The sequence below is a fragment of the Mus caroli genome, unplaced genomic scaffold (genome assembly GCF_978045245.1).
Source record: "Mus caroli unplaced genomic scaffold, Mus_caroli_1 scaffold_18, whole genome shotgun sequence".
In the NCBI taxonomy this organism is placed as follows: Eukaryota; Metazoa; Chordata; class Mammalia; order Rodentia; family Muridae; genus Mus; species Mus caroli.
The window spans coordinates 46,425,221-46,438,950 of NW_028227273.1; the positions used below are offsets into that span (position 1 = coordinate 46,425,221).

The 13,730-nt window shown below is 48.6% G+C and overlaps 1 protein-coding gene across 1 annotated transcript; it reads right to left on the bottom strand.

The window, feature by feature from the left end:
• Positions 1–1,726: 1,726 nt before the first annotated feature.
• On the bottom strand, positions 1,727–11,270 carry LOC110284186 (uncharacterized). Its single transcript, XM_021149873.3, has 6 exons — positions 11,012–11,270; positions 10,455–10,766; positions 8,290–8,353; positions 6,321–6,448; positions 4,851–4,909; positions 1,727–3,292 (listed from the first exon to the last, which is right to left on the bottom strand). The coding sequence occupies exons 1-6, from the start codon at positions 11,067–11,069 to the stop codon at positions 3,092–3,094; spliced, it is 822 nt and encodes a 273-aa protein (XP_021005532.1). The 5' UTR covers positions 11,070–11,270; the 3' UTR covers positions 1,727–3,091.
• Between the last annotated feature and the right edge of the window lie 2,460 nt (positions 11,271–13,730).

A 13,730-nucleotide genomic window follows, 5' to 3' on the forward strand; every position in this document is an offset into this window, starting at 1 on the left:
ATCTATCTTGATTGGTTCTCACTATGTAGCCCTGGCTATCCTGGATCTCTATGTAGATCAGGCTAGCCTTAAATTCACAGAGGTCCACCTGCCTCTGCCTCCTAAGTGCTGGCATTAAAGGTATATGTCACTATGCCCAGATCATATAAATGCTTATATTTTTTTCCAAAAGTTTTATTGTTCATCTCTTTATATTTAGCTTCTGCTCCTTCTGGAATGTATTTCTGTGTAAAACATAAGGCAGGAATCTAATTTTATTTTATTTTTTCCCCAATATGGGAGAGTGGCTGCGTCAGCCTTTCCCCTGACTGGGAATGTCTGCTCAGTCAAAGCCCACACCTCCCACACAGCTCTAAGTGCCTCAGTCTGTTCTTAGCTCGGTAGCCTCAGCCAGTTTTCCATTCCAAATACAGCGGTAAACATGAACAGTTTGGGAGTGAGTTTTGGCTTCTGGCAGGGTAAGGCCATCTCATCTCTCCATAGCCTGTTCTCCCAAGTCATCTTTAGCTATGGTTTTGTTAAAAACCTCTGATGATTTGAGACGAGATCTAGCTATGCAGCCCTGGTTGACCTGGTTAAAGCGGAGCTGGGTTTGAGCTCACTGTGATCTTTCCTCTCAAGTGCTGGGATGAAAGGCACATATTGCCACCCCAGCCTTCGGTGTTGTTTTTCTTTTGTTGTTATTGCCATGGAATTACACAAAGGAATATCTCACTGAGGTGACCTGAGATGCCCCTGATGCATAAAGGAGAGGTTAGCTATCACCTGGGGTTCCCTGAGCAAGAGGGAGGGAGAGTGAAGACTGACCCTCAGGAACAGCTCACACACAAACACATGTTGGAACCTATGGGAGCCCAAAAGTCTAAGAAGTGTCTCTCCTCTGGGATGGCCAATACAAGGTCTAGAATCACCAAGGGAGCAAGCCCCTGTCCAGGCCTGTGAGTAACAATCTAGCTTAGGTTAATGAAAGTGGGAAGACTCACCCTGAAGGTAGGCAAACCGTAACCTAGGTTTGGGTCCTGGACTCCAAGAGGGGGGAACCTGTATGTATGTGCCACCTAGACACACACACACAGACACACACACTTAAATAAATAATAAATAAATAAATAAATAAATAAATAAATAAATAAATAAATAAGGAGAAAGGAAGTTGAGCACCAGCCATCACCACTGCCTGCTTACTGACTGAGGATGTAACATGGCGAGCTGCCTCCGGCTCCTGCTGCCGGGACTTTCCAGCTGTTGTGGAATGTACCCTCTGACTGTAAGTACAACTCACCCTTTGCTGATGTAAGTTCTTTTTTCTCATGGTACTTTATCACAGCAACAGGAAATGAGACGCCTCTTTTCTCCGCAGACACCCCTGGCACAGGGTGCTGGCTTGCTGCAGAGGCCTGAGCTAAGAAGAGGTAAGAACATGGTCTGGAGAGGCCTCGGAGCCTTCAGTGGTAGCGGTAGTGTAGAACCGGCCCAGTCTGGAGCCACTGATAAATTAGGGGTTGCTCACCTCCAACGTCTCAGCAGTGTAAGCTGCACTGTTGTCCTCTGTTGCATCCTGAGGCCTCTGTCGCTCGGGTCCTACTCCCCCGTCCTATCTGTCCCTAGTGTATCCCTATATCTAAGCCTTGATTTCCACTATCCCTTCAGATGTCTCCCCCAGCACATACACAAAGAGATCCGTGAGGGAGCAGGAACCAGAAGTGCAGTGGCAAAAACCAACATCATCGGCAATTTACTGTTTATTACCTGTGAGACCAAGTCTCCCCGTGCCTCAGTATATCTCCATCTGTAAAATGGAGGAATGCATGTAAATAGGAACGTTTAGGCTCTTCGTCCATATAGAGGCAAGGTACACATTATAAGTATTCCCAACTGCATCCTAGAATCAATCTCTCTTGTCCTCAAGCTTGAGTGTAGGTTCTGGGAGTCCTAAGTATCCATTGATACTGACCCAGCAAATACAGCTTAGTCAGCGCCAGGAGCTCCAGTCTGAAAAACCCTTTTGGGTTTTGACAGCTCATGAGAAGCCCAACCTTCAGGATGAGCCATAGCCAAGAAGAGCAATTCAAGGAATGTACAATAGAAAGCAGGCTTCCAGGAGACAGTGTTGACTGAAGCACGGCCCAAGACCACAGGTCAACTGAAATCAGGAGCAGAGACCGATAACCCAGGAGCAAGACGGAGTTGGGTGTGAGGCCAGAGGTGGTAAGCATCCTGTCTCCCTCAGGCAAATCTGCATCATAGGAGGAGGGCATGGGCAGGCAGGGTGAGGCAGAATGCTCAGGAACAGGGCCACACTCACAGCATTCCTTCCTTCTCTGTAGCTGCGTCTCCCCACTCCCCGGGGGTCTGCCTCATAGGGGCCCTGTCCCCCACAAGGGTCTGCCTCATAAGGGTGAGCAGTCCGCGTCCAGGAACCACATCTTCAGTGCTAGGACCCTGGAAGGAGCGTGTGGTCTTAGGTGGTGCAGGTAGACACAGTTTGCAGAGTGAATGCTAGTCCTCTAGAAGGCTGGGGAGCCCAGATGCATTCTGACAGAGATGTGTGGCTGGCTATGGTAAGGAAGTTCCTGCTTTTGACATGGTTGGAAATACCTCAGAAGGTCACTGCCTACATCTTAGTATTCATCCTAGCAAAGTCACCAGAGTTCCCTGAGCAGGATGGTTTTAGAAACAGGGGTCAGGCTGGTGTGGGAGGGATTGGGGGTTGGGCAGAATGTCGTAGTTCTGCCTAAAGTTCCTGAGGAACTTGTGCAACCCGCTTCAATTTCATGAACCAGGGGGGAAGGAAGTGATGGTCACACAAGGAAGGGAGGTTAAGGTCACTCAGAGGCGCCGACCCATCTCTCTTCCACACAGAATGTGTTAGCAGCATTGGTCCTAGGCCTCCAGAAGGGTGAGAACAGGGCTCCAGAGTCCTTCTCGATGGCACTTTCAGTCACCTTCCTTGAAGAAAGTGTGTCCTCTGTCGTCTGAGGCCATCTTAACTCTGTGTAGGAAGTTGCCCCTCCACAGAGACAGTAGCGTTGTACCTACATGCTCACTGCCCTGGGAGCTCAGCCCTCAGTTGCTGGTCTCCGTCTCTTGGTTAATCTGGCTTGGAGGACCCGAGTCTGTTTCTAGAGATGCTGGCATATTCCACAGTCAGAAGTGGGTCAGGAGAGGGCTTCGGGTAGGGCTGGGTGTTGCTGTAGATGGAGTCCTGAGGGTTTACATGGTTTAGGTGGATGAGAGAGGCATAGCAGATGGTCCCAGTGTCCTCACTGGAGTGGGCCTGCTGATTGAAGCTCTGAAAATCAAAGAAAAAAAATGTTTGTTGAAAGAATAGCTCGAGTGGTTAGTGGCCTGTGTGGAGTCAGCACTGGGTGGAGGGACACAGACAGAGTTTATGATGTTGAACATGGGCTGGAGAGATTGCTGGGTGGCTGAACACAGTGGCTACTCTTCCAGAGGACCTGGGTTTAGTTCCCAGCACCCATATGGGAGTGTCTGTTAACTCTAGTTCCAGGAGGTTTGACTCGAGTTTCTACACTCTAGACACTTGGTGTTCATACATACATGTGGGCAAAACACTCAGACCGACAAAATAAATAAATATTTTCTTTAAAAAGAGATGGGATGTGACGTTGGGCCGGTAGAGCCTCTGGGAAGATGGCTGGGAAAGTTACCTCCCTGTCACTGAGCTGAGAAGCACTGGCCTCCCTCCTAGGTTCCAGTTTTAAACTTCAGTCAAGCCTTGCTCCAGGTCCCTGGAAAACAAAGGTCCTTTGGGCGGGGACTAAGGAACCACTGATTTGCATATTTTTCAATGATAGGATGGAATGCAGGGTCTTGCTTATACTTGAACAAGGCAAAGACTCCCACTGAGCTACAGCCCCGACCTTGTATTTTTGAGACTGGGTCTCCTTATGTTGCTCCCACTGAGCTACAGCCCCGACCTTGTATTTTTGAGACTGGGTCTCCTTATGTTGCCCAGGCTGGCTTGAAATTGGAGTGCACGGTGACTCAGCCTCATAAGGCTTGGGGTTACCAGCATTTCCTGTGAACACACCCTCCCACACTCGCTCCTGGATACACACTCACACACACTCTAAGGTGGACATGGAATGAGGCTGTGTGTTCAGAGTCCAGGTGTTTTGCTGCTCCAATTTTGCTGCTTCTATTACTCTTCAAGAATCGTTTTAACGAGTTCTCTAAGGGAACCGTATGCATGTTTAAGCTTGACTAGGACTGAGTTAGACAGGGACTTGCTGGGTACGCATTTCATGGTGATTCTAGTGTTTTACAGACAGCTGGGTTAGATGACCTTGGAGCCTCCTAATTCTGGGGATCTCACATCTGTAGGTGAGATAGAATTACCCAAGCCACCTAGTTCTCAGGAGGACTTAGAGAACCATGGCTCATCAAGTGTTTTCCAGCACTGATTGGACCAATGGCAGCTGCTCTGTAGTCTGACTGGGCACCTAAGACACAGGAAAAGCTGTTTCCCATTGAGGTGATAGCCAACAGCTCTACCCATCTCTCTCTCTCTTTCTCTGATCTCTCTCTGTCTCTGTCTCTGTCTCTGTCTCTGTCTGTGTCCTCTCTCTCTTTCTCTTTCTCTTTCTCTCTCTCTCTCTCTCTCTCTCTCTCTCTCTCTCTCTTTCTCTCTCGGGTTTGGAAAACACAAGGAGAAGAAATGCATAAAAAGGAAGCACAGAAGCAGGTCACGAGTACATGAGCAGTCATGAGTGCATCTCACCACTTAGAGTAAAGAGAAACCGAGTGCAGGTCAAAGTTCACAAGCACAGATGTACACCAGAAAGCCAGGGTTCCCTAAGTCCTGGGGGAGAGTCATTTTTACTTACAGTGGTCTCCTCCTTCTGGCCTGAAAATTCTTCATAGATAGGGTGACATTGGTTCTGAACTGTGAGGAAACCAGCCAGGTTAGTAGAAGGACCTCCCATGTACCAACTTACCCACTTCCCATGGCAACCACAGGCTGGAAGAGAGGCCAGCGCCTGGCCGAAGGATAGGTTCTGCCTAGGGAGCCTCCAAGTACCCAGCACTGAGTAGTGTCCAGGGACTCTAAGAAGCCAGATAGCCTGGTTGCCCGTGATTAATCTGTACATTCCCGCTCAACTTCCTGATCAGTTTCCGGGCACTCCCTGAAGATTCCAGACTTAAACATCAGATTTAACTATAATCTGTTCACCGGTGCGATTATAGGTAGTAAGGGGTTGAATTTCAGGTTTCTTGTGTCCGGAGCCCTCAGTGTAAAGTACGGCATTTCCTGTGAACATACCCTCCCACCCTCGCTCCTGGACACACACTCACACATACTCCGAGATGAACACGGAATGCAAATGTGTATTCAGAATCCAGGAGTTTTGCTGGTCCTCTTTGTCTTCTAAAAAATGTCAACAGCAATTGACACTAAACTGATTGCACAACATTTAGAAAATATGCACATAGAATTTCAATTTTTTTCCTTTCTAAGGATTTTTTTTTTTGAGCTTAAAAAGAATGATGTTCACAAGCTCCAGGAGTATTCTGATCCACTCACACATTTAATCTTGTTGTCCATAGAACTATCTGGCAAGAGCAGCTACAAGCTACCTACTTGGAAAAAATATAGGGTATAACCTACTGACCTACTAATCTAACCCTCGCTCCTCGTGTTGTACACTGTGCCCTTTGAGCCATTTTTACATATTTACATATTTGCTACTTTGTATTTTTTAACCTACATACTTCTCTGCAATTCCTTCATATTGAAAAAAAACCCAAAATTTAAAGATGATAGCAACATGCATTATAATACCATTTAACCAGAAAGTCCTTTATATAAACTTATTAACAAGTTGCTAATCATAAAGTTGAAAAAAGTGGGGACTGGAGATATGGATCAATAGTTATGAGCGTGTATTGTTCTTCAGGATAACCCAGGTTATCTCAGCACTCACGGGGAGGTGGCTCACAACTCTCCTGTAACTCTGGCTCCAGGGGATCTGATAAGCATCAGGCACACACATGGTGCCCAGAAATGTGTGCAAGACAAACCTCCATACTCACAAAATAAAAGAATAAAAAATTAAGATGAAAAACGTGTATGAGCCAAAATCCTAGCACACCTTGTCGTAACCAAATGGATGGTTGTTGAGGTGCCCTAGGTAAGCCGACCTGAAAGCTGTGTGGGGCTGGTGTGTCATCGTCCCCATGTTGCCCACACCCCCTGACCCCTGGCCTGCCACCTTGTAATGGGCAAGGAAGCCACTTGGACACCTTGCCTTTCATATCAGTTTCCTTGTCGTCAAAACCAAACAGGACGGGCTCACCGTTCAGGGCCTTTCCTCGAGCTTTCCTCAGGTACAGGATCACAAGGATGACGAATGCGAGCAGTAGCAGAACAGCCACGACCACCCCAGCAACGATGGCCTTCCACATCGGGCTATCTGGAGAGCCTCTGAACAAGGGTTAGCCAGGTAAGGAGTTTCAGAGCCCAGCTCACCTCCTGCCAAAAAACCTTCCCCAGTCCCCACAGGTTCTCCCCCAACCCGGCCTCTTCTGAGGTCCCCTGCTCAGCAGGGCAAGGGACCACTCTCATATGCAGCAGACCTGCCTCCCAAGCCCTTCAGTCTCCAGAATAGGGTAATGTTGATAATGTCACAAGCCAGTGTTCCTTTTCCTGCTTCCATTGTTCCTGTCACTTAGCTCCCCTTGGGACTCTGAACTTGCTAGCTCCAGCCTCTTTCTTTCACAGGGCCCCTGTTCCCATCCTGTAGCTTTACCTCAGCCCTTCTCTGTGAGACAGTCAGCTCCCAGGAGCACCAAGGGACCCGACAAACAAATCTGCCAGCTAAATGCACTTCAATATGACCTACTTGGGGTCTAAAGAAACACCTGGAGGTAGACAAGACCTTCCACATCTGGTTGTCTCAGAGCAACCTCTAGGGAAGGTGTCTGAATGGCAAGGCCATAGAGAAAAAGGTAGTGTTCTCAGGGACATCTCTGCTCAACTCATCTCCAGTTTAATCTATTTAGGCAAGGAGTAGTCTGCAGGAGCCTAGGGCCCACCATCTTCACAGAGGCTGGGTTTGGAGAGAAGTAGGTGACAGAGGCCAAAGGCCCAGGGCTTGGAAACCCATCAGCAGGTAGGGTAAGATTCCAGGCCATGAAACCAAGAACAGAAGCTAGTGCCCTTTCTCCAGACTCAACACAGTTTTATGGCAAGAGCCCTGCTCATACTGAAGGGCAAGACAGGGCTGTAAGAACGGCAGAGGTAAAGACAGCATTGTAGTCACATGGGGGGATCCTTGCCACCCTCACCCCAGTCCACCCTCACTGTACTCCAGGAGATGGTGGTACTGAAGGGAGGATAGCTGTGTCCTTCAAAGTACATCTAGTAGTGTCTGGTGGCATTTTTAATGACCACAAGTGTGTTCAGAAAGACACTTGTGCCATTGGCCATTCAAGGCCAAGGACACTGCTAACTATCTTAAGAGATGCAGAACAGCCTCCTGTGACAAGGAATTTGGCAGCTGCAAATAGCGAGAGCCTGGGCTAGAGGCACAGGCCCATCACCCCAGATACAGGAAGCCGAAGCAGGAGGACCAAAAGTTCAAGGTCAGCTTGTGTGGTAGAGTGAATTAAAAGCCAGCTTGGGTGGACTTAAATGAGATCTCAGTTTCAAAATCAATAGCAGAAAGCTGAGAGTCAAAACTCCTGCCCCTGAGGTCTCAGGTTCAACCTGCATCATAGAATATAAGTAGAAGATAGATAGATAGATAGATAGATAGATAGATAGATAGATAGATAGATAGACAGATAGACAGATAGACAATAGATAGATAGATAGTTAGATAGATAGATAGATAGATAGATAGATAGATAGATAGATAGACAGATAGACAGATAGACAATAGATAGATAGATAGTTAGATAGATAGATAGATAGATAGACAGATAGACAGATAGACAATAGATAGATAGATAGTTAGATAGATAGATAGATAGATAGATAGATAGATAGATAGACAGATAGACAGATAGACAATAGATAGATAGATAGTTGGATAGATAGATAGATAGATAGATAGATAGATAGATAGAGACAAATATGGAAATACCATTGTGATTTCATTTCACAGATGAGAAAACTGAGCCTATATAAAATGGTCAGAAGTGACTATCTGACTCCGTCCATCCTGTGAGAGTTGGTATCTATCAGAGTGATAGTTGGAGAACTATAGTTAGGAGACTGGGAGGAAATCCAAGATGGGGGACAGGCCAGGGAGCCTGCAGTACCTGTCAGTGACGGGGCTGTGGGTAGAGGCCAGGGTTGTTGTCCTCCGGGTGGTTGTGGATGAAGCTGTAAGAGACCACAGTGAGTTCAGCATCTGTCTTCTCGCCTCCCCAACCCCCCCACTCTCCAGCCCTGGGAGAGAAGGAACCCTGGGGCCAGCAAACAAGGACTCAGAGTAGCATCATCCACTCCCCCTGCACAGAAAGCCAATGCTGTGTTGTGAATGGGGCAGGAGTTACTGTAAATGAAAACTCGAGGCCTCTTCTGTTTCCTGTGTTCTTTCATCTCAAGATTTTTAGTATTTTCAGTTCTGTGTATGTGGCAGGGGTGATATGTGCAGGTGAGTGCAGTCACCATGGAGACTAGATGCCCTGGAGCTGGAGCAGGCTTCAGTGAGCTACCAGATGAGGATCCTGGGAACCAAACGCAGGTCCTCTGTCAGAGCAGCACGCACCCTTAACCACTGAGCCATCTGACTAGCCCCCAGTGTTCTTTTGTAAAATGTGTCTTTGTACACATGTATCTGTATTGTTTGTGTGTTTGCGTGTGTACACGTGCCTGTAGAGGCTAAAGGATATTTTTAGCCATCTTGACTCAGGTGTAATCCACTTCATTTTTATTTTATTTAATTTTTGAGACTGGGTTTCTCACTAGCCTGGACCTTGCCAGTGAGCCTCAAGGTTCGTCCTGTCTCCACCTCTCCAGCGCTGGGGTTACAAGCACAAAGCTCTGTGACCAGCCTATCCTTTAATATACCTTTGGGGAATTGAATTAGGGTCCTCAGACTTGCATAGTTTCTTGGATGCTTGTTGCATCACTGTGATAGGACACCCTGTTCAGAGCGACACTGAGAGAAAGTGTACACAGTCCAGAGCCCAGCCCATCACAGCAAGGCGACAGAAGTCAAGGCTACGGGAGCTTGAAGCAGCTGGCTGCAGGTATATCCAGTGTCAAGGAGCAGAGAGCAATGGATGCGCTCAGCTTACATCCTCTTTTTTTTTATTGCATCCCATACCCCAAGCTTAGGGAATGGTGCTACCCACTTTTAAGATGGGTCTTCCCACCTCAAGCCGAGATAATCTTTCACAGCGGTGCTGAGAGACTTGTCTCCCTGATCATTCTAGGTTCTGACACTTTGACAACTAAAATTAAACTCCATACGTGGCAAGCATTTTATTGTCTGGATCGTCTCCCCAGCCCTGTGCCCACTGTGTTTGAAGATGTAGGAAGGTCAGCACCTACGGCCTCCACAGCATGAGATGTGCCTGGGCCAAAACTTTCAGAAAAACAGCCTCCAGGCACCCACCGAGCAAAAGTGTGGGGCATGTGCTACTGCAGCAGGAAAGCCCTGGGACTGGGATTGTGAACATATGGACATCATGTATGAATGCAGATAGCCCTAAGACACTGCAGTCTTCAGCATGAAATACACGGAAGACTCAAGATCAGCAGCAGTAGCCTCTGGACCACTGTCTGAGAGCTCAAGAGCTCTCGCTTGTCAAGGGCAGAATCCCGAAGAGAACTCACATCTGCCAGCCTCCCCGACGAAGCCTCAAGTCGGCCTCACTTTCTACCTGTCTCCTCTGAGTCCACATCTCTCAGTGCCCTGCCCATTGGCTATGAGATCTCTCCACCGCCCCTGGAGAGGGTTTGTGATGGGATTACAGGCAACAGGTGTTCAGGAATGGAAGGCTGTGAATGCATGGGGGAGCTCTAAGATCCAGCCAAAGAAACCGATTTCTGTTAGCAGCAATGAGGCAAAAGTGTTCAGAGAAACCAGTAAGAATCAGCCAGAGGCCAGCAAGCTTGGGGTTCTGTTGGCCACTGGCTTTAAGTGGCTGGTGGCCTTGGGGGAGGGGCCATTCTTCTCTACACCAGTTTTCAGCAACTAGAGCAGTGATTTTTTCAGCCTTCCTAATGCTGTGACACTAAGACAGTTCCTCATGCTGAGGTGACCCCTAGTTACAATTATTTTGTTGCTACTCTGTAACTGTAATTTTGTAACTATTATGAATCATAATGTAAATATGTGATATGAGACCCTGTAGGGCTCTTGACCCACAGGTTGAGATCGTCTCTACTAGAGGAAGCTGTTTCTTGAGTCCGCTTCAATTCTGGAGCCTTGCAACCCAGGAAGGCTGAGAGCCACATGGAAGGGGAAGCTCACCTTTTGACACCACCAGGTGGATAGTTCTGAGAAAAATTATCTTGGTATTTACAGCAATCCCACAGTGATAGATGCCCGAGTCACTCATCTTGAGCTCAGTCATGGTGACAGTGAAGTGGTTGAACTGAGAAGACTGCCAGATGGAGTATCTTAGCTTCTTGGCACCTTTGCTGATGAAGGGGTAACACAAGCTGTCTATTTGCTTACACCAGACCTTCTCACTGGAGTGGTAGAGCGCATCATACCAGCATGTCACAGAAACAGTCTGGCCCTCCATTGCTTGAAGTAACTCCAGGTTCTGTGTCCAGGAGCCTGGGAATACGTGCTTCATGTCAGAGAGCCCCCATCCTCTGCAGCAGCAGGAGGAGATGGGTTCCCTTCTCATGAAGAGACCCTCTGTGTGTCTATGTTCAGAACTTGTTGCAGCCAGTGGCTGGCCACAGCCCCCCATGTACTCTGCCCTCCCAAGCACAGAGCCCCATTGTGCACACACACCTCCTGCCTCCTGCCCTCTCCTCAACTTGGTTCCTTCCCTCTGTCCTTGTCCCTGTCCTCACCTGAGGCCAGGAGCAGCAGCAGCACTGGGGAGAGCAGGTATGTGGGCTCCCAGGACATCACAGAGTCCTCCTGAGCTGAGATGGGGAGCAAGAAAGGAGGGGCGCTCTGAAGAGAGGAGAGCCGTCCTGGGCAGGATTCAGGAGCCACCACAGCCAGTCCTGCAGGAGCTTCTGAGGAAGGCAGAGACCTCTGTGGATGAGAGAGAAACTGGGCAAGGCCTGTGCGGTCCTGTGGATCCTCCAGCTACAGGCTTCGCGTCTACGCCCTGCTCTGAACTAGATGAAGGCTCTCAGAGACTCTGATCTCCTGCCCCACAAGGCCAGGCCTGAGGAGGGCTGAGCATGCCCAGGAGGAAAGTGAAGTAAGAGAATGCTCATTTCTCCTCCCCTGCCAGTTCTCCCACTTCCTCTTTAGCTTACAGTCTCTGTTCTCCACCCAAGATGCACCCACGGAAGGCAGGTGACAGAGTTAGAGGCCATTTGGAGACCGGGCTAGAACTCTAAGCCCTCCTTGCCCTTAGGTCAGACCCTTCCTACCAGCCCACCTGCCCCATGTGGAGCAGAGGCCATGACAGGAAAAGACATGGGCATTTATTCTCAGGAATGGAGGAGCAAGGGGGTGGGCAGGAGCCTGGTCAAGGTAGGGGATGGGAAAGCTGGGCATGAAGGAAGACTTCAGAATGGGGGAAGGGAAACCGGAGCCCCAGGCCCTATGTTACCTCCCACACACAGCTTCCCAACATGCCATATTTACTGCTAAGAATTTGATGTATTGGGCTCGTGAGATGGCTCAGTGGGTAAGAGCACCCGACTGCTCTTCAGAAGGTCCGAAGTTCAAATCCCAGCAACCACATGGTGGCTCACAACCACCCTTAATGAGATATGATGCCCTCTTCTGGAGTGTCTGAAGACAGCTATAGTGTACTTACATATAATAAATAAATAAATCTTTTTTTTTAAAAAAAGAATTTGATGTATTTGTTAAACATTTCAAAAATAGTTGTCACAGGACAGCGAGATGCTTCAGTAGGTAAGGACAGGTGCTACCCAGACTGAGAACCTGAGTTTGAGCCCTGTGACCCACAGGCTAAAAGGGGAGTCCTGATTCCCAACAGCCGTGTGCTCGATTCCACACAGAAAAAAAAAACTTAAAGTAAATAAATATACATGTCATTACATGAGCTATGAAATACCAGTAGTTACAGGCTGTTCCCAGTTATCAGATAAGTAAGGAGAAAACCAGGCATGATGGTGCCTGACTATCAACCTAGAACTTAGGAGGCAGAGGCAGGAGGATGGAGAGATAATGTTTATCCTTGGCTACATAGCAAGTTCAATCAGGGATACATGAGGCCCTGTCTCAAATAAACAAATAAACAAAAATAAAATGTAAAAACCTGTAATAGTGGGGAAGCTTTAACTGGCAATGCAGTGCTTCAGGTAGGATGCCAGGTAGCAAGGGCTGAAGCCGATTGGCACAGGACTTGTGAAAGGCTCTGGGGAAGAAAGGGACAGAGGAATGAGTGTGGTGCAGGCACTGGGGACGTGCAGGTCACCCTGGGAGGAGGCCTGAGAAGTGGGAAAGCCTTTGATCAAGTTGGCAAAGGGATGCCAAGCCTTTAGATACCAGTATCAATCAGCCAGTGGCAAGACAGGGTGTCTAGGGGTGAGTTGGGCCTTGGCAGAGTGACATTCTGCAGCTGAAGGGCTAACTAGGTGACTCCTCACCACTCCCAGCATGAAGCAGGAAGTCCGAGGATGCAGAGGGCAGACTTGCAGCATCCTTCCCAGTGAACAGAGCAAGGCAGGCCTTCTGCAGCCACTGTGTAAACTCTATGGGAGAGTGCACAACTGTGGCCACAGGGTTACTTTACCTGTTCCTTGCACGTAAGACAACCAGCCCTTCGAGGGGTGGTCAGTCCCTACAGCCTTTGTGTCAGGAGACTGTTGCCTCTCCAAGGCAGGCAGCATCCCTGGCCTGTCTGGTACCCTAGCTGGTTATTCCCCTCCCAAACCTAACTATACATTGCTTCTGGCTCTGCTGGAGCTCAAGAAAAAAAAAAAAGGCAAGGAGAGGAAGGAGACTGGGCTGGGGTTTGAGAAAAGAGAAGCCTCGCAGGCTGCAGGAGCTGAGGAGATGGTGTCTACAGCACTCCTCTGTTTCCAGTATCCCTACCACTTGGGGCAGGATTAGAGAGAAAATCTCTCATGCATTGCTGGCTCACAGAACCCCACACACATGAGTGGGTGGGTATCATTTTCACACTCTCCTATCTAACTTCTCCTTCTCTGAAGACTTTCATGCACCCATCACTGGGGCCAGTCCCTGGCCTCCTCTGTCCACATAGCTCCTATAGCAGGCAGCCTTGCCAAGGTTCAGACTGTGCAGTGTCTGTACCCACATCTCTATAACCTCCTGCAGGTATCACCTACCTCCTGACAACAGCCCATGCTCTGAGCTACATAGAGAAAACTCCCCCATGAAACCACCTGACCATCCTGAGCTTGCAGCATCTCCAAGGCTCCTCTCCCTGAAGGACTCAAGCTTGTCCTGCCTCCTGGACCACGGCGTCTGACCCTGTGTGAGGGTCTAATGTGTAAGCAACTGCTCTGTGCCTTCTCTTCTTCAGTCACTGTCAGACTGAGGCCAGAGCTGGCTGACTTCCCTTCCCTGCCTACCCTGCCTCTCTAGATGTTGAGCTGTGCTCATGCAACTGAC